Below are 17,952 nucleotides of genomic sequence, written 5' to 3'. Positions count from 1 at the left end.
TCATTGTTAACTAGTGACGAAAATTTTGTTTTTTTAATTTTTTTTAATTGGGGAATATTGGGGAACAGTGTGTTTCTCCAGGACCCATCAGCTCCAAGTCATTGTCCTTCAATCTAGTTGTGGAGGGCACAGCTCAGCTCTAAATCCAGTCGCCATATTCAATCTTTAGTAGCAGGGGGTGCAGCCCACCATCCCATGTGGGAATTGAACCGGCAGCCTTGTTGTTGAGAGCTCGTGCTCTAACCAACTGAGCCATCCAGCTGCCCCTAGTGACGAACGTTTTGAACAAATAAGTAAGCACATAGAAAATGCCCAGGGACCTTAGCCGTTAAGGAAATGTCCATCCAATTGACGACGAGATGCCCCCACACAGCTACACGAATGGCCCACATTAGAGGCTTACAGTCAAGCATTGCTGAGGTGATGGGACAATTCAGAGCCCCATGCAGTGCTGGTAGGACTGGACTGCAAAATGGTGTAGCCACGCTGGCCAGCGGGCAGGCCGTCTCTTACAAAGGTCAACAGAGATTCCCCTTTACAGCCCTGTGATCCCACCTCTGGTATTTATTCAAAAGAAATGAGAACACGTGTCCACGTAAAGACTTGTGCAACTTTACTCCTAATAGCCTCAAACTGGGTCCAACCCAGGTGTCTGTCAGCAGGCGGTAGTTAAGCAAGCTACGGTGCAGCTGTACAAAGGAATATTACCTAGCAATAAAAAATAAGCCACGGGCCCACACAACAGTGTGGGTGAATCTCAGACATATTATGCCAGTGAAAGAACTCAGACACCACAGACTACTGCATCAGTCACCCATGGCTGCGTAACAAACTGCCACATAGTTATCTCACAGTTCTGTGGGCCAAGGTCTCCAGCTCTACCTCTCACAAAGCTGCCGTCAAGGTGTGGGCCAGGGCCGTCGTCACCATGAGGTTCAGTGGGGCAGGACCCACTGCCCAGCTCGCTCTGGCCGTGGCGGTGTCAGCTCCCACCATCTGTTGGACCGAGGCCTCGTCCCTCAGCTCCTTGCCCGGTGAGCCTCTTGCCACATCAGCTCATGACATGGCAGCTGGTATGAACCAGAAAGAGGGTCCAAGTCACAGGCTTTTACGAGCTGACCTTGGGAGTGACAACTCATTGCTTTGGACGTCATGTTGGAGCAAGTTGCTGGGTGTAGACCCCAGGCCCAGGCCCAGAGGCAGAGGTCACTGGAAGCCATTGGGGAAGGCTGCCTCCACCAACGTCATACTGTGAGATTCCACTGATAGGAGACTTCTGAAAAGGAGACCTAAAGGGACAGGAGGAGGACACCAGTGAGTACTAAGGACCAGGGCTGCGGGGAGCAGAGGACTGCAGAGGGCAGGAGGTGGCAAACACGGGCAATGTCGTGATTATGGTGGTGATTGTACAGCCCTACACACACGTCTCAGAACCATCAAACTGTGTACTTGCAACTGGTGACGTTTACTGTATGTGAATTATACTCCAAAACAACTGACTGAAAGTAAAATAAAATAAAACCTAGTCTCCAGGCCGCAACCCACTTGGAGGTGCATGAGCTGGCCCCTCCCTCCTTCTCTCTCTCCCCCACAGCCCATGGCCTTGCTTCTGTTTGAACTTGCCAGCTCATTGCTGCCCCAGGGCCTTTGCACTTTTCCATTCTCTGCCTGGAACACATGCCTGGTGTCTTCTCAGGAGGGTTAAGCTATAATTCAAGTGTTAGCTCACAGGTTACCACACAGAAAAGTCTTCCTGACCACACTAAGTGCCCACACTAAGTGACAAAAAAACAGTCATTATTTTGCTTAAGTTCCTTCCCATCTTGTCTTACATGGTGTCTTTTGTTTGTTTACTTGCAATTGTCCCTATTCTCCCTTCTAGAAGGAGGGCGGGGCTTTTTTATATCTTATTCACACCCAACATCTAAACCAATCTCGGCACATAGTAGGGTGAATAATTCCATACATATTTGTTACACGAATACCGATCTGTGTGGAGGCCCTTTTTAAGTTTACTAAACGTATTCAAAGATCAAGCCTGAAAAAGATGGCAGCAAACCTCCTGCTTTATTTCTCTGACAATCAACCCAGAGGACCAGAGAGGCTGAGGGGACCCACGGGGGGCCTTCCTCACAGAGGGGAAGAGTGGCAGGCCCCACCCTCCCCAGAGGCCTTCCCAGGCTTTGTCTGCTGTCACTCAGTCAAGCTGGCATCTAAAGGAGAATGTCTTTCTCATTTGATCGACAGCCCTTTTGTCAGGAATTGTTCATTTGTGTTTCACATTTTCTATCCCATGAAAGAATTCAAACTGCCACTTAGAAAAACACAAAATATGAACATAGAATTCTGACTTCTCCACATGATACGTGAGCAATTGTGCTTGGACGTTGCCTACTGAAGTCGTGCAGAAAAAATCCGGGCAGTGGCCAAGCTCACTGGTTCTCTGGGCCTTGATTACTAAAAACAGCAACAAACTCAGCCCATTCCGTCTGGTGAACTGCGTCCTTTGGGGATGGAACCAGCCTGTGGGTCTCAGGCTGCTGCGAGTACTTTGTATTTTATCTTTTCTGCCAACTTCCCTCTGCTTCTCCAAATGAATGGATTCCATCTGAAAATCATAGGATTAATAATTATACTCCCAGCGCAAGAAAACTCTTCTGTGTGTCACTGCCATTTTCTCTGTTTGGCGCATTTTCCGAGGAGAATAAAGCAACCTCACAAACCCATCGGCCAGGATTTTAAATTTAGCTGGAGCAGCTCCCCTCCCAGATCCCTATGACTCACCTGTGCTCCAGGGGCTCATCCTGCTGCTGCCATGGACGGAGGCCAGTGCTCGCGCGGCCCTGGGTTTGGTGCCATCCCGTCCCATGTGCTGCAAGCGCCAGGCAAGGCAATTGCCCAGAGGAATGACGCAGAAAAGGCTGCAGGCTGATGCTCTCAAGAACCGAGTGGGCGAGCAGACCACACTTTTGTGGCTTTCGCATTGCTGTTCATGGATGTGTCGTCGGGGACTCCATGGCTAAGGCGGCAGTGTCCATACCTCCCAGGGCAAAACGCATGACTGTCTGCTCAGTGCCATATGGGAGGACATCATGCCTGCCTGCACTAAGTAGAAGGAAGCTGCAGCCGCTGCCCTGAGCCCGGAACCACAGGGTAACGTGCTACCTGAGGGAGAAGCAACCGCGTTACTTGACAGATAAGCACAAAGGAAGACCACGGACGAGTTACCAGACGGTCAGGGGTCTTAGGTTTGGAGTCCGAGCCTCATTTTTACCACTGTCCAAGGGTGGGTACCAGGCCCCCGTCCTGAGCTCTTGGGGTGCCAGGACAAGGGGGTGGGCTCGTCCAGGTACGTGGGTGCCGAACACCGACCTCATCTGAAACAGAGCCTTCATATTGATTTGGAAATTTCTCCAAAATCACACTTGGAAGGTGAGGTGCTCCCCCCCAAAAGAAACAGGAGTGAAATAAACATGGGGATAACATCCAGTGCTCTCCAGAGAAGGGAGGTAGCCTGACACCCTGCAAGTCTGACTTGTTTCCAGTGAAAACGACCTGTTGCTGTGACAGGGAGACTGAGACTCTTGCTTAGAGCTCAGCCTCCTGGGCTTTCATACCAGGAAGCCAGGCGCTGCTCTCACGTTCTCCTCTTGCAAATGGACCGACCAAAGCCAGGAGAAAGGACTTCCCAGGCCACACAGCCAGTTAGGAGCAGAGCTGGGGCGTGTCAGACCTCTGCTCGTGGAGCATTTCCAGAATGCTCAGAGGGAGAGGACGAGAAAGACGAGGCTCCCCTCCTCGCAGGTGTGGACGCCCCATCGATCAGTCAATGGCAGGGCTCATCTCAGCGGGAGCCCAGCACTCAGGACCAGGCTCCTGTCTCCTGCCCTGCGGTGGGGCTGTCCCAGTCGTCTTTCCCAGTAGCTGGAGCGAGTCTGGATGGAGCTGAAGATGAGGATGGAGACCAGCTGTTCACACATCAGTGAGACGGGCCACAAACCATTAATAATTTTCAAAAGATCTGAGGAAGAAGTAACGAAAACTCACATTCTTCAGATCTGAACCGAAACCAGTCAGGGACAATACAGAACTCGAATGAAGCCTGTAGACTCTGGGGAAGAAATCAAGCCTTTGATTTAAGGTTCGTGAGTATCCCTGGGTATTCCGGAGAGGGAAGGCTACTGCTGGAGAAACCTGTGGCTGGTGGGCGGCATTGCGAGTCTAGGGGTCTGCAGGTGACGTCACCTCTCTCCGCTCTGTTTGGAAATGTGCCTCAAGGAAGAGGAGTCAATTTGATGCCACCGGACAAGACGTGTGGCTCAGAGGCCCATGCAGCGCACTGCTCCCCACGGAAAGGTCAAGGCCAATTCCCTGCCTCAGCTCAGAGAGGGGAGTGAAGACAATAAGCTGAACTCATCGAATCAAGTAGTTCAAGGTCAACACTTCTCAGAGGTTATTTGCACCTGGATCGTCTCAGTAGCTGAAGGAGCGTGACAGTGAGCCCAGCTACAGTGCTGGGACAGACATCTGGACCAGCACAGAGACCTGGCCTCGCTGCTCCGCCCCAAAACTCGAGAGTGAAAAGCAGGAGGCAGAGCTCTCTGCGGGGGCCACGCTAAGCATACCCACTGGGTGGGCTTTTGGAGACCGTCTGTGTGTTTCCCTACATGTGTTATATACCTAGTACATGGCTTAGACACAAGGGATGCTATGACGAAGCAGGTGGGGGGAGGGGTGGGGACAATAAAAATAATCCTGTGGACACCTTTTCACGAGTTGACTCAAATCTCTCTGCAAGCCCATGCACACAGACAAATGGCAGTGAGGCCACGGGGCCCCAGACTTGTCCAGGCACACCCAGATATGCAGCGTGTGGACAGCTTGAGGTCAGGGCTTCCCAACCAAGAGGGCCCACTGCAGCAGGGGCCGGGGAGGACCCTCCAAGGGAGGCATTTACGCTGAGACCCGACTGGCTCCCTTAGAGCCCGTTACTGGCTTTGGGAAAGACAGCTGGGGCCAGCCTTCCCTTCAGTTCTGGGCACTCAGGATCGGGATGCAAAGCCCTGTCTACACCTCCCTCCTCCTGCCCCTGCTCTGTCCAGTGTCCAGTCAGCACAGGGGACTTAACCCACCCCACAACGAGTTTGCGGTTTTCAAGAGAAGTGAACTTTCTGTTGCCAGCTGATATCAAGTCCAGAGTGAAGAAACGAGACCGAACAACGTTTAAAGTTTGTGGCCAGCTTTTTGGGGGCAAACTGCTGCAGAATTTCACGTTGGAGAGAATTAAAATAGAAAATGGCAACGCCTGGGCTTTCTTAGCTCCTGGAGGGCAGATGTCATCGTGGGCAGAGCCCAGCCATCTGCAGTGCCCTTTAAGGGGCTGTGGACAGGCGTGGCCGAGCCTCGCCGGGCCAGGCAGAGAAGTCACCGTACTCCGTGGCCAGAGCGAGCTTGTGAGCACAGAACCCCGCTAGGGAGCAGCGACAGCGCCCACCCTCTTTTCTCTCGCCCTTCACCAGAACTGCTCGTGAAGAGCAGTCCTCTGGTTTGGGTGAGGGTTTTGGGAGGAGTTGCTGGTGGGGGTCTCTCCCAATAGAAAGCAAAGGCTGCAGGGGCGTTGGCACCCTCCTGGGTCCCTCCCGCGCTTCCCGAACCAGCTCCCTGGCACCTCTGAGCTCCACAAACAGCCCCGGGCAAACTCGAGGACTAGGTTGTGTGCGCGCGCACGTAGGTCTGCAGACGCCCGGGGGGCAACGGGATGCTGCGCCCCCGCGGGTGGTGCACCTGGGTCGCCTCCCGTGCAGTCGCGCAGAGGGACCCGTCAGCGGCCAGCAAGGGCAGCCGTGGTGGGATGGAGAGTTCCAAACCCCTGGCCCGGAAGCACGCCGGCGAGGGATGGGGCTCGGCCAGGCTGGGCCGCTCGGGCTGGAGGGGGCGGCGCTCGTGGCTCGGGGGCGGGAGGAATCGGCGGGCTCCGGAGTGGGGTGGGCGGGGCGGCAGGTGGGGCGGCTCCGGGCTCCGCGCTCCGCGCTCCTCCGCCCTCGCGCCAGCGTCTCGCGCCCTCCGGCTCCCTCCCGCCCGTGCCGCCGCCGCGGCCGCGGGAGAAGCAACTTCGCGAGAGCCCGCGACCGGCCGGACCCCGGCGCCGCGTCTGTCCAGCGCCAAGAGGCCCAAGGCCATGGACACGCTGGCCTGGCTGCTGACCCTGCTCGTCCTGCTCTGCGCGCAGCAGCATCGCGGCACCAGGTGAGCGAGCGCGGGGGTCCGCGCTGCGCGGAGGCCGAGACTGGGCTGCTGGGATGGAGCCGGGCGCGAACCCCCAGCTTCATTACCCCGTGTTTGCCACCATCCCCTGTTCCCTCCGTGTTTGCACCCCCTTCTAGTTCCCCCGTGTCTGTCCCCCGGTTACCCCTTGCTTACCCCGGTGTTTACCCCCAGGTTCCGCCCGTGTCTGCCCCCATCTGCCCCCCTCCCTCCAGGACTACCCCCTACTCGGTCTCCCGGCGCGGGTCCTCCATCTCCGGACCCTGCCTCCCGCCGCCCCGCCGCCCCTCCGCCCCTCCGCCCGGGTGCTGTCCGCCGTCCCGGTGCTGAACCGCTGCCTCGGGGTGGAACGAGGGCGTCGGATTCTCCAATGCTCCCAATTCTCCCCGAGCCCCGGAGCGCGTGGCGAGCTCCAGGTCCTTGGCCCCAGCTGGCACTTGGCCGGTCCCTAGCTGGCGGGTGCCCTACCAGGCGCGGGCTGCGCGCTCTGCAGGCAGGAGCTGCCGGCTGGATGAAGGGAGAGATCCTGAGAACGGGGGAGGAGGCTGCTCCCTTTCCCGTTTGAGCGCGCAGATCTGGGTGGACAAGAAGGCGCGTCCTCACGGCTGTGTGTTTGTGAAGAGTGCGGGACCAGGATGCGGTGCGGTCTCCTTTCAGGGGCCATTTCAAATGGCCTCCACTGAGCTCCGGAGTACGCAGGTGGGAGGGAGCCAGGTGCCCCTGGCAGCTGGAAAGAGGAGGATTTCTTTTTAACCCCCAGGAGGGGACGAGGGCCCTGAGTCCCAGAGAAGGAAGAGGGTAAGAAGCGAGGCCTCCCCGGACACGACTCCCTCACCCTGATTCCCAAGGACCAGCATCATCCCAGTGCACTTTGCTCCTCTCTGGGGGCTTGAAATGGGCTCCGGCTTGCCTGGCGCCCTGAACACTGAGCCTGGCCACCTTCCATGGGAGTTGTGTGTATGTGTGTGTGGGGGGGCTTTTTGAAAATCACCTTGGTGCAAAGGCTCTGCAGAGAAACCAGAGCGAAGGCGGCCGTCTCCCTCGTCCCAGGTGTCATGTCAGCCAGCTGAGGTCAGAGACGTGAGGGGCGGAAGTGATTGAACACAAGCTGTGTTGGCTGTAAGCACACAGGCAGCACGTCCTTGTGAGTGGGGAATGTGGTCAGTTTCCTTGTTGGGGGTGGGGGTGGGGGTGGGGCCAAAGCCAGGAAGGCTTGTCCAGCTGTGCAGTGGCCATCCCGCTGGAGATCGGGGATCATGGATGCAGCCCGTCCTCGGTGGCTGTGCTGTTTCATCCCGCCCCACGGGCCTTTCTCCTTCCTTCTTTCCTACTTCACTGCACCAGGAAGGTCAAAGCTTTGAGGCGTGGCTGTAGACGGGATAAGCTGCTGGCTCCAGCCCACGGCCATGGCCACACAATTCTGCAATCCAAGCCGCTCTGAACCCCAACATCTTAGCCCAAGTTTGCCTCCAAAACTCACTTGGCAGGAAAGCCTGTCCCGCTCTGATATGAGGCTCATTTGTCTTTATTCATGCTATTTCCGGGCATATTTATACATATCCTGCTGGGAAATTCTCCAGACACCCCCAAGTCTGCACGTGCACCATGTCTCGCCTTTCTAAAATATGACACATTCTGAACTCCGACCCCATCTGGCTCCCGGGTGTTTTTGGTGAGGGATGTGCCTGTGTGTCTGGCCCCAGCTGGATAAGGGCCTCAGGCTTTGTGGCCTCATGGGTGACCTTCAGACAGAGCGCTGCTGTCCATTTGGGTCTTCCTTTCCATTAGCTTCTGTGTCCCTCCAGCACAGAAACAAGGACTGCACCCCTTGCCCCTCGCTGTCCGGGCCCTCACCCCTGCAGCAGTGTGGGAGGACAGCGGGGCTAACGGGAGGGGCCTGTTCGAGAGCCCAGGCGTCCCGGTGGGAGAGGCTGGGCAGGATGAGAAGTATCCTGCTGTGCAGCATTGTCGTCGGGTGGAGGCCATGCCTTCCCCGAGTCTGAAGACCCACTCACGCAGTGGGCACCAAGCTCGCCAGCTGCATGCTGAGTGGGTGGCCTTCCCCGGCTGCTGGCACCTCCGTCTCCCTGGCGAAGCTGTGCCTGTGTGCCAGCTCACCGAGCACTCGTCACGGTGTTTCTCTTTGCCTTGGTAACTGAGGTGCCAGCGGGGCTGGTGTTGCTCTAAACGCAGCCGTCAGGGATCCGTGGGCTTGTGTGCGTGGTGGAGGGGCCCTCGGAGGGAGGAGCACCCTGCTGCCTTGTTCAGCCTCCCACCTTCCCCTTCTGTCCCCAGGGGCACAGACAAGTGTAGGGTGGGGTTGTTCCTGGGTGGGGCCCAGAGAGGGAGGGAGGCCTGCTGACACCTGAGCTGCCTGTGGAGTCGTGGCAGCTGTTCTACCCCAGCAGTTTGAGCCTGGCATGTGTCCCCAATGGAAGCCCCAACCCTAGGCCACCGCTGGGTCCCAGGCCAGCAGATGAGTCAGGAGCTCTGTTCGGAGGAGCTAGTCAGAGTCCCCACACTCTCGCTTCATGCTGAGCGCCCCCCACTGGGAGCCGACCCCTTAACTCTAGCCCTGAATGCCAGCCACCATGGAGCTCGTGTTCCTTGGCTCTCTGGCCTTTCACTGGAAGACATGGGCCCTGTCCTAGGTGACAAGTGACATCAGGGGGCAGCCTGTCCCCTCCCCCGCTAGGTGGCAGAGGCTAAGAACTCTACTAGCAGCTTGCCGCTTCCAGGTGAGCTTTACAGTGGGGGGCTTGTCCCGGGCTTTGCCCTCATGTCCCCAGTGGGCCTGGGACCAGAGTGGGGGAGGGGAGGGTGTCTGCCTGCGCCACCCACCACTCTGATGCCCAGAGAGGACGGTGTCTCCTGACGACCTCGTTCCAGGCTGCCACTGCCGCAGGATGACAGCTGGGCCAGTCCAAAAATAAAGCCTGTTTCGAATCCCTTTACATCCGACCTTCAGGGTGACCTCCATTTGCATTTTTAATTGTGCTTTGCTGGGGGCCAGGACCTCATTTCATTCCTTCTTATACTTTGTTACAAAGTGCCAGCCCTCCCCACCCTGGACTGGGCCATGGTCTGGGAGGACCAAGGGGGTCCTATGGGATAGATCGGGGGTCTGCAAGTTTCATGAGCTAAGGAACTTCCAGTTCAAAGGAAACCTTCTTCAAAAGGCCGTGCATGAAACAGACGAGGCTGCTGCTGCTCCCAAACTCAGGCAGCCCTGGGCGCTCCTGAAGCCCCTGAGAGGACAGTGTAAGGGTCACATTTCCCTGGAGGCTCTGCGCAGTCAGCAGTGGAACTGGCCCCACCCACTGTTACTCCAGCACTTAAGCCAGCAACCCGAGGCCCCCTGGTGGCACCCAGTTTGGGACAGGCCCCTTGCCTTCTCAGGTGTGTGGGCTCCCTCCAGCTCCCTCTGCTGCGCTGTCTAGCCCGGCTCACCTGCACTCACTCTCTCCCACATGCATGTCCGTCTCCCACCAGAAACATGGTTTTGAAAGGGTCCCCTCACGCAGCTCCCGCCCCAGAGCCCTGGTGTACTTGTTGACCCTGGATGAAACCGTGGGGGGCTTGCCAAGACGGAGGTGGTGGCTGGAAGGGGGATGAGTAGACACAGGCTGGAATGAAGCCTTGGTTGGGCCTGGAGGAGCAGGGGCCAGAAGACAGCCGGAGCTGGAGCTATGGGTGTGGGAAGCAGTGGGCCCATGTAGGGCGCTGAGGAAGGGGCTGGACACAGAGGCTGGACGCGGGGCCTCAGCTTGGCTATGCTGATGAGCAGGAGATGGTCCAGCCCGCAGTTGACTAGGAGACAATCCCTGAGGGAGCAGGAGGCCAAGGGGAACCTGGGGTGTGGCTTGCACCGTTGGGAGGGGAGGAATGGCCAGCTAGCAGCGCACTGGAAGCTGAGAAGGGACGGTGGGCTTCTCGCTGTGGCCTGAAGGGCCCAGAATGGGGCACCTGGGTACGTAGCCACAGCTAACTTCAGTGTGTCTGTCTCCAGGAAGAGACCCATGGCTTCAGGGCTCCTGGAAGCCCTGGATCCAGATCCTGGCTCAGGCCAGACTTGGGGCCCAAGGTGACCTTGTCAGGATATGTGATTCAGAGAAGAACAAGAGGATTATTCCTGAATGCACCTCATTCCAGGCTCAAATTCAGGAGAAGTGGTGGTCCACTGTGGTGGTCCCGGAGGCGGGGTGTGAGTTTCTTGTGGCAGCTGTAACAAGTGACCACACACTGGGGGCCTAAAACACCAGCAATTCTGGAGGCTGAAGTCCGCGATCAAGTGTTGGTAGGTTGGTCCTTCTGAGGCTGAGGGAGAATCCGGTCTGGCCTCCCCCAGCTTTGGTGCCCCGAGTCCAGTGTCTGCCCCATCGTCACATGGCCTTCTCCCCACGCATCTGTTTTCTGTTCTTAGAAGGGTCTCAGTTGTTTTATTAGGGTCTCAGAATGTTGCTAATTCAGCATGATCTCATCTTAACTAATTACAGCAGTGAATAGGTATCCTATTTCCAAATAAAGCCCTATTCTGAGGTTCTGGGTGGACATGAGTTTTGGGGGTCACTGTTCACCCCAGGCCAGGGGAGCAGAAGGAGGGTGGCCAGGTGGAACTGTTGGGGAGCTCAGTGCTTCTGGCAGTCCCAGTGTGTGGGCCACGGATGCCTGCCATGTGTGGACACCCCCATGGCCCTGCAAGGCTGTCAGTGGGATTGTCCTGCCACCAGCAGGCACAGCTCCCAGCTTCTCTGGGGTCAGAAACACACGGCCATTTCGGGACATGTGGGGCCAGGCCTGGGCCTGCTTGGGAATGGACAGAACAGGAGGCTGGCTGCAGCCTCCCGTGGGCTGGCTCTGGGTCAGGTTTGGGACCTCACCTAGTCTCTCCTCCTCTGCCCTCAGCCTCCTGGTCACACATCTTTTCTCCCAAGTCCCCTCCTGTGGGACACTTCCTCCTCAGAGGCTGAAATGGGGGCCATGTGCCCTTGTTGGGGTCCTCTGAGGCCTATCCTATGAGGGCCCTTAATGTGGGGGCTCCAGGGCTGGCTGCCTCTGTGGGCCACTTGTGGAGAGAGCCTGGGGTGCCGCCTGAAGTGGGCAGCCTCCCCCAGGCCATGTGGGTGAGCAGAGGCTGGTGGAAGAGACGAAGGGCCCCTCCTAGGCTCCCTGTTCCCCATGAGCCCTCCCTGGAGGGGCTCTCACAGTGGTCGGCCCCGTCCCCCATGGCCTAGGTGCCCAGGGCAGAGCTCCAGCCCCAAGAAGGGACCCAGGCTCTGTCCCTGGTGGCCTGCCTGTGACCAGTGGTCTTCGTGTTTCCAGAGCGATGACTGACATTGGGGACTACGTGGGCTCCAACCTGGAGATATCCTGGCTCCCCAACCTGGATGGCCTCGTGGAGGGCTATGCCCGCAACTTCCGGCCAGGCATTGGAGGTGAGTGCGGCGGTCAGCCGGGGCCCTGGGCCCAGCTGTGGGTGTGAGTCCCCAGGCTCTGGTCTGGCTCCCCTGAGGGGTGAGCAGGCCTCCAGCGCCAGGCCCTAGGGATGCAGCTGGGGCCCATGTCCTCCGAGGCCTCATGCAGACTTGACGGAGCTGACCCTCCCTGCAAACCCCTGGCGCTCCGCATTCTGCCTTGGGCCGCAGCCCCACCCCCTCTTCACAGGTCCGCCTGTGAACGTGGCACTTGCCATCGAGGTGGCCAGCATTGACCACATCTCAGAGGTGAACATGGTAGGTGCCGCTGGTCTCTGCCCCCCCCCCCGCCCCTTGCGTGTGCCCCTGGGACGGAGCAGGCTGACGGCAGGACCCCTCTCTCCCGCCCCCCCATCCCCACAGGAGTACACCATGACGGTGTTCCTGCACCAGAGCTGGCGGGACAGCAGGCTCTCCTACAACCACACCAACGAGACCCTGGGCCTGGACAGCCGCTTCGTGGACAAGCTCTGGCTTCCTGACACCTTCATCGTGAACGCCAAGTCCGCCTGGTTCCACGACGTGACCGTGGAGAACAAGCTCATCCGGCTGCAGCCAGACGGGGTGATCCTGTACAGCATCCGGTGAGCCCCACCTGCCGCCCAGGGGGGCTGGGGGAGGGTCCTGTAGAGCATCTGGTGAGCTCCACCCCCACCCAGGGGGATGGGGGCTGTTTACACATGGACCTCTCTGTCTGCAGAGGTTGCCGGCCCACCGGAAGCTGGCAGGTGTAGCTTTTGGTTAGCACGGAGCCCATCTGCTTTTCAATTGGGGTGAAAGTCACATAACAAAATCAGCCATTTAAAAATGAATAATCAGTGGCATTTCGCACATTCACAATGCTGTGCTAACATCACCTCTATCTAGTTCCAAACCATTTCATTCCTGGAAAAGGAGACCCTGCACCCACTAAGCAGTCACTCCCCCCACCCGCCCCTGAAACCACCAATCTGCTTTCTGTTCCTGTGGATTTGCCCATTCCGACACTTTGTACAAAGTGAATCATATGCTCTGTGTATCATCTCTGGAACCTCTCCGTGCCCTTCCTTCACTGAACATGGTGCCTTTGAGGCTGATCCACTTGCATCGCTAGTCAGAATCTCATTCCTTTTCTGGCTGAGTGACATCCCACACGTGGGTCCAGCCAGCACTGCTTCTCTGTCCACTCGTCCATCAACGGATGCTGGGCTGTGTCACCTTCTGGCAATTGTGAGCTATGCTGCTGTGCACACGTGTGTTCGTGTCTTTGAACACGTGTTTTCCAACACGTGCCTTTTAAAAATGGAATTAATTGCCAACATTTTGAAAATCAGGTTTAAATTCTACAGGAATCTAAATTCTACTGGAAAGTCAGAATGCTTGGTGGCCAGGGCTTTGCACACGCTACAGGGTCAGTGGGACGCCCTGGGGGCTCACCGGGGGCTGGCGGGGGGGGGGCTCAGGCTGGACCCACCTTCTAGACCTGGCTTAGCCACACAGTCCAGCATTTTGAAGGATGCAGAAAGTGAATGAAACCCAGTCTTTGATTCCTGAAAGAAGACCCACAAATACCTGTAAAGTTTTCAGTTTCCACCCAGAAGCTGGCGCCCTGCCCTTGGAGCCTTTGCACAAGGCAGTGAGGCGGTACTGCCATGCCAGGCGGGGCCCCCTGGGTGGTGCAGGGGCGTCTCCGTCTGTCGGGTCAGGGGGTCTGCCAGCTCCCGGGGGCTGGCATCGCCCCCGGGGACCTCACTGGCCCGTTGTCTGACAGGATCACCTCCACGGTGGCCTGTGACATGGACCTGGCCAAGTACCCCATGGACGAGCAGGAGTGCATGCTGCACCTGGAGAGCTGTGAGTGCCGCGCAGGCTGGGGGGCTGCGCGTGGCCAGCCACGCTGGCTTCTCCGGGGACTTTGGTGCGGAAGGCAGGGGACTTGAGCAGTTGGCCTGGCTCAAGGGCACGGGGCATCCACGGAGTGAGGAGCCTGGCGGGAAGAGAAGGGTGTATAAGGCCTGAGCAGCCTGGCCTGCCTCCCAGGGGTCAGTGCCCCGCCAGGGACAGCCGGCCTTGGAGCCCAGACAAGGCATGTAGCTACATCTTTGGGCCAGGATGGCAGCCCCTGTGGGTCACCCGGTGATTCTGGCCCCGTCCACCTCCCGAGGTGCCAGGTGTGGCCACTGTTTCGGGCCTCCACATGGGCAGGGTGTTCCTGCCGTGGGCTGCTGGGGGTGGAGGGCACTGCGCTCTGCTACCCATCGTGGGCTCTCCTGCAGATGGCTACTCATCCGAGGACATCGTCTACTACTGGTCTGAAAACCAGGAGCAGATCCACGGGCTAGACAAGCTGCAGCTGGCCCAGTTCACCATCACCAGCTACCGCTTCACCACGGAGCTGATGAACTTCAAACTGGGTAACGTGGCCTCTGCGGCCTCTTCCTGCGAGCCCAGCTTGTGGCATCCCCGTGCATTTAGCTGAGCCACTAGTGGCTCTGAGGGCCCCCAGGGTGCAGCTGGAACACAGCTGTTGGGTGTGGGATGAGCTACGGTGACGGCGGATGTCCTCCATCTTGCTCCTCGGTCCTTTGCTGCTTCCCGGGCTAGCAGCACTCTGGGTTTGGGGGGAACCTGAGGAAGGCGGGGCACTCCCTGAGCCCCAGGACTGCAGGGGCTCAGGGACCAAGCCTGGGGGGCTGCCTTGTGTGCTGTCCCCTCCTGCCTGCTCATTGGCTCTTTCCTCGAGCTTGGCTGTGCGTGGAGCAGGGCCGGGAGAGGAGGAGGCGGGCCGACCCCACTGCTGGGAGGGTCCCTCTGGGCCAGCGAGCAACGAGCACCGCTGAACTCTTTCTCTTTTTCTTCCTCTGGGAGGCTGTGTGGCAGGGCCAGCCTGTCCCCTAAGGCCAGGCCCAGGGCGGGGGAGACCCCTGGCCCTCCAGGCTGTGGGGGAGGTGCAGATGGCGGAGGTCTGGGGTCTTCCTGCCTTCTGAGGCTTGCAGTGGCCCGAGGGCCCGGTGTGTGGCGGTGGGGCAGGGACAGTGCTGGGCGCTGACAGGTGACCCCTGCAGCTGGCCAGTTCCCGCGGCTCAGCCTACACTTCCATCTCCGGAGGAATCGGGGCGTCTACATCATCCAGTCCTACATGCCCTCCGTCCTCCTGGTTGCCATGTCCTGGGTCTCCTTCTGGATCAGTCAGGCAGCGGTGCCTGCCAGGGTGTCTCTAGGTACGGGCCTGGCCACTCCTCTGAGGGAGCGGGTGGTAGGGCGGGGGTCCCGGGAGCCATGAGCCCAGGCCTTGTCCCCAGCTCCTCGAGCTGGCTGTCCCGGGGCAGTGGCCGCCCTGGCCGGGCCTGGTCTGAGGAGCCTGACCTGTACCTGGGCTGGGCTGGGGCAGGGCGATGAGATGGCACCGCCATTCCCACCAGGCATCACCACCGTGCTGACCATGACCACACTGATGGTCAGTGCCCGCTCCTCCCTCCCACGGGCATCGGCCATCAAGGCGCTGGACGTGTACTTCTGGATCTGCTATGTGTTTGTGTTTGCCGCACTGGTGGAGTACGCCTTCGCCCACTTCAATGCCGACTACCGGAAGAAGCAAAAGGCCAAGGTCAAGGTCACAGAGCAGCGGGCGGAGGTGAGGCTGGGCCAGGCTGGCTCTCTTGTGCTCTGAGCCAAGGACAGCCCCCACCCCCAACACACACAGGGGGGAGGCAGCCACATTTTCCTGGGCCCAACCTGGGACCCTCTGCCGACTGCTCTGGGATATTCCTTGAAGGCTGTGGGCTCCAGGGGAGCAGGCTCTGATACCCCAGCTCCAGCCTGCTGTAGGTCATGGCCGGCCTGGGTGGAGAGTCCTGTGTGGCAGCCCCTGGTCATCCTGGGCCGGGCTCAATCCTGCTTCCTCCTCACCCCTGGGGCAGGTGGACGTGAAGAACGCCATTGTCCTGTTCTCCCTCTCGGCTGCCGGTGTCTCCCAGGAGCTGGCCGTGTCCCGCCGGCCGTGTCGTGTGGCTGGGAACCTCATGGGCTCCTACAGGTCGGTGGAAGTGGAGTCGGGGGACACGGAGAAGCAGGGGGCAGCGCGCTCGGGGGGCCAGGGAGGCCTCCGTGCACTCTTCAAGCCCATCGACGCTGACACCATTGACATCTATGCCCGTGCCGTGTTCCCTGCGGCGTTTGCAGCTGTCAATGTCATCTACTGGGCGGCCTATGCCATGTGAGGCCAGGCATCCTGCTGCCCAAACCTCTGGGGACAAAGGCTCCTCGGATTGACCTGCCCGCTCTATGTGTTTCAAAGTGGGACAACAAGGAGTCACAAAACACAAGAGGAAAGCTGCAGCCACCCTGAGCCCCTGGGCTCTGTCCCCACCCTTGCCTGGACACCACCCAGGAGCCCTTCCACATGTCCCTCCTGCGGACGCCCGGCCTGGTTCCTCCTTCCCAGTGGCAGAGCCAGCCTGACCCCGAGGTGGAGCCAGGCGGGCGCAGGGCCCTTGGGGACTCGGCACTCGACTTGGAAAAGGATCCTGGTGCTCGGACTTTGCTCTGTGGGGTTGGACCAGGGAGCGGGAAGAGGCTGGGTGTGGACAGAGCTCACTGCCTTGGTGAGATGGTGGAGAGGGTGGTCATGGGCCTTTGGTACCAGCATGAAATAAAACCAAGCCTTCAGCCACGGTGACATTCAGTGTCACGACAGCTGGATTGTGGCCTCTCCCGGTACCTAGAGAGCTCTCCTCCAGCCATGGTCTCCGTGAGCTCGGGGACTTGGACACAGAGACGTGAGGACAGAGTGCCTCTGGGCGGTGTCCAGGAGGCTGAGCCAGGTGGCCACATCGGGGGCATCAGGGGGAGGGGCAGGGAACAGGGGCCCTCGAGGAGTCTCCATCCCTCCCTGGTCTCTTGGTCCCACGGCCAGGGTGCCACTGTGGTGCCTTCTCTGATGTGGAGGTATGGGAATAGAAGCCATCAAGTCCCTGCGAACACCCTCCAGCCCCTTCCCACCTCTGGTGCTACCTTGGAGGTGGGGTGACAAGATTGCAGTTTGACAACCGTTAACTGCTGGACACCAGACAGGCAGCTCTTAACAAGGGGGTCTGATTTTCCCGTCAGTACCCTCAGAAGAAGCAGGAGTGTGCAATTAGCAGCTGCAAGGGCTGCTGTGTGCTGCAGGGCTGGGAATGCCAGCCCCTATGGGCAAGGTGCCCTGCTGTGGTTAGGGTGGCAGCTGGGCCACAGCCCTGCTGACCCCATGGGGCCCCTCCAGTGGGACCCCACCCCAAGCCACCTTGAGGGGAGCATGCTGGTGACTGGGTGTGAATCAGAAAGGGAGCCCTGCTGGTCCATCTGCCCTCAGCTGGCACAAGCTGCCCAGGGGACCCCAGTGTCCCTAGGCCATAGGGCTGGATCCTGAAGGACACTCACCCACAGGCAGTGCCCAGCTGGCAGTGACCACTGAGATCCAGGGACACAGGGCCCAGCTGCTTTCCAAAGGACCAGGCCGTGTCCCAGGGCAGAGGAGGGCATTGGCCGCCTGCCCAAACCTCAGCCTGGGGCCCACCACCTCCACGTCTAGCCCCAGCCCTAGCTCGAAGGCCCCTGCCACCTAAGGACCCCTCCTCAAACCCTGCTGTCCCTTTGGGCCGCTGCTCCAAGGGACTTGGCTGCAGGTCATGCCGGGGATGAGATGGACCCGCGCGCAGGGCCTCCAGGCTGCAGTGTGACCAGGAGCTAGGAGCGAGCAGACAGCAGGTGGCCAAGGAACAGCCAAGGCTCCAGGCCACCTTCCGGCAGCAGTGGTGGCTGGCCGAGCCCAGACAGCTACGTGGACAGGACAGAGAGACAAAGGACAGTGTGCCAGGAGCAGTGACCCTTTCCCCTCCCCCACCTCAGCACCTTCCCCTTTGTGTGATCTTGGGCACGGTCACTGCCCCCTCCTCCCTGGAACATGGAGAGTTGCCCTGGGGGTGGGGCGGCTCACTGAAGCTACCAAGCTGGGTCCAAGACTGCGGTAGCACCCCTTACCCCCGGGGGCATCCAGGCTCCTGCCCTAAGGCCCAGCCTGTTACCCAGGCCTCAGGGTACGCACAGGTGGGTTCAAAGTTCACAGAGCTGCTGGGCTCACCTGGGAGCAGAGGTCAGGCCATCTCCCCTCTGCTGCCAGGACCCTATGCTCAGCGCCCGCCCCCCTCCCGCCTGTCCCAGGCTTGCAGGCTGCCCCCTTTCTGCCTTGTGCCCA

General features: G+C 59.3%; 1 protein-coding gene and 2 long non-coding RNA genes across 3 annotated transcripts; 2 read left to right on the top strand and 1 right to left on the bottom strand.

The window, feature by feature from the left end:
• LOC141572068 (uncharacterized) lies at window positions 1-3,684 on the bottom strand. Its single transcript, XR_012497109.1, has 2 exons — window positions 2,785-3,684; window positions 1-1,289 (listed from the first exon to the last, which is right to left on the bottom strand). It is a non-coding gene; the product is annotated as an uncharacterized LOC141572068 (long non-coding RNA).
• A 1,962-nt stretch (window positions 3,685-5,646) lies between these two features.
• On the top strand, window positions 5,647-16,395 carry GABRD (gamma-aminobutyric acid type A receptor subunit delta). Its single transcript, XM_074334260.1, has 9 exons — window positions 5,647-6,246; window positions 11,587-11,699; window positions 11,929-11,996; window positions 12,102-12,322; window positions 13,489-13,571; window positions 13,994-14,131; window positions 14,783-14,938; window positions 15,140-15,351; window positions 15,638-16,395. The coding sequence occupies exons 1-9, from the start codon at window positions 5,759-5,761 to the stop codon at window positions 15,935-15,937; spliced, it is 1,779 nt and encodes a 592-aa protein (XP_074190361.1). The 5' UTR covers window positions 5,647-5,758; the 3' UTR covers window positions 15,938-16,395.
• LOC141572069 (uncharacterized) lies at window positions 7,069-7,771 on the top strand. Its single transcript, XR_012497110.1, has 2 exons — window positions 7,069-7,408; window positions 7,609-7,771. It is a non-coding gene; the product is annotated as an uncharacterized LOC141572069 (long non-coding RNA).
• Window positions 16,396-17,952: the final 1,557 nt, after the last annotated feature.

Source organism: Rhinolophus sinicus, linkage group LG06 (genome assembly GCF_036562045.2).
Source record: "Rhinolophus sinicus isolate RSC01 linkage group LG06, ASM3656204v1, whole genome shotgun sequence".
Lineage (NCBI taxonomy): Eukaryota > Metazoa > Chordata > Mammalia > Chiroptera > Rhinolophidae > Rhinolophus > Rhinolophus sinicus.
The sequence above is the reverse complement of the archived record's forward strand: the minus strand, read 5'-3'. Positions and strand labels throughout refer to the sequence as shown.

Bases quoted from the DNA above. Each gene is read 5' to 3' on its own strand.
- GABRD (XM_074334260.1), top strand. From the start codon at position 5,759: ATGCTGCGCCCCCGCGGGTGGTGCACCTGGGTCGCCTCCCGTGCAGTC. The intron at 11,997-12,101 runs GTAGGTGCCGCT...CCATCCCCACAG, and splicing joins ACATCTCAGAGGTGAACATG to GAGTACACCATGACGGTGTT. The intron at 14,939-15,139 runs GTACGGGCCTGG...CATTCCCACCAG, and splicing joins GCCTGCCAGGGTGTCTCTAG to GCATCACCACCGTGCTGACC.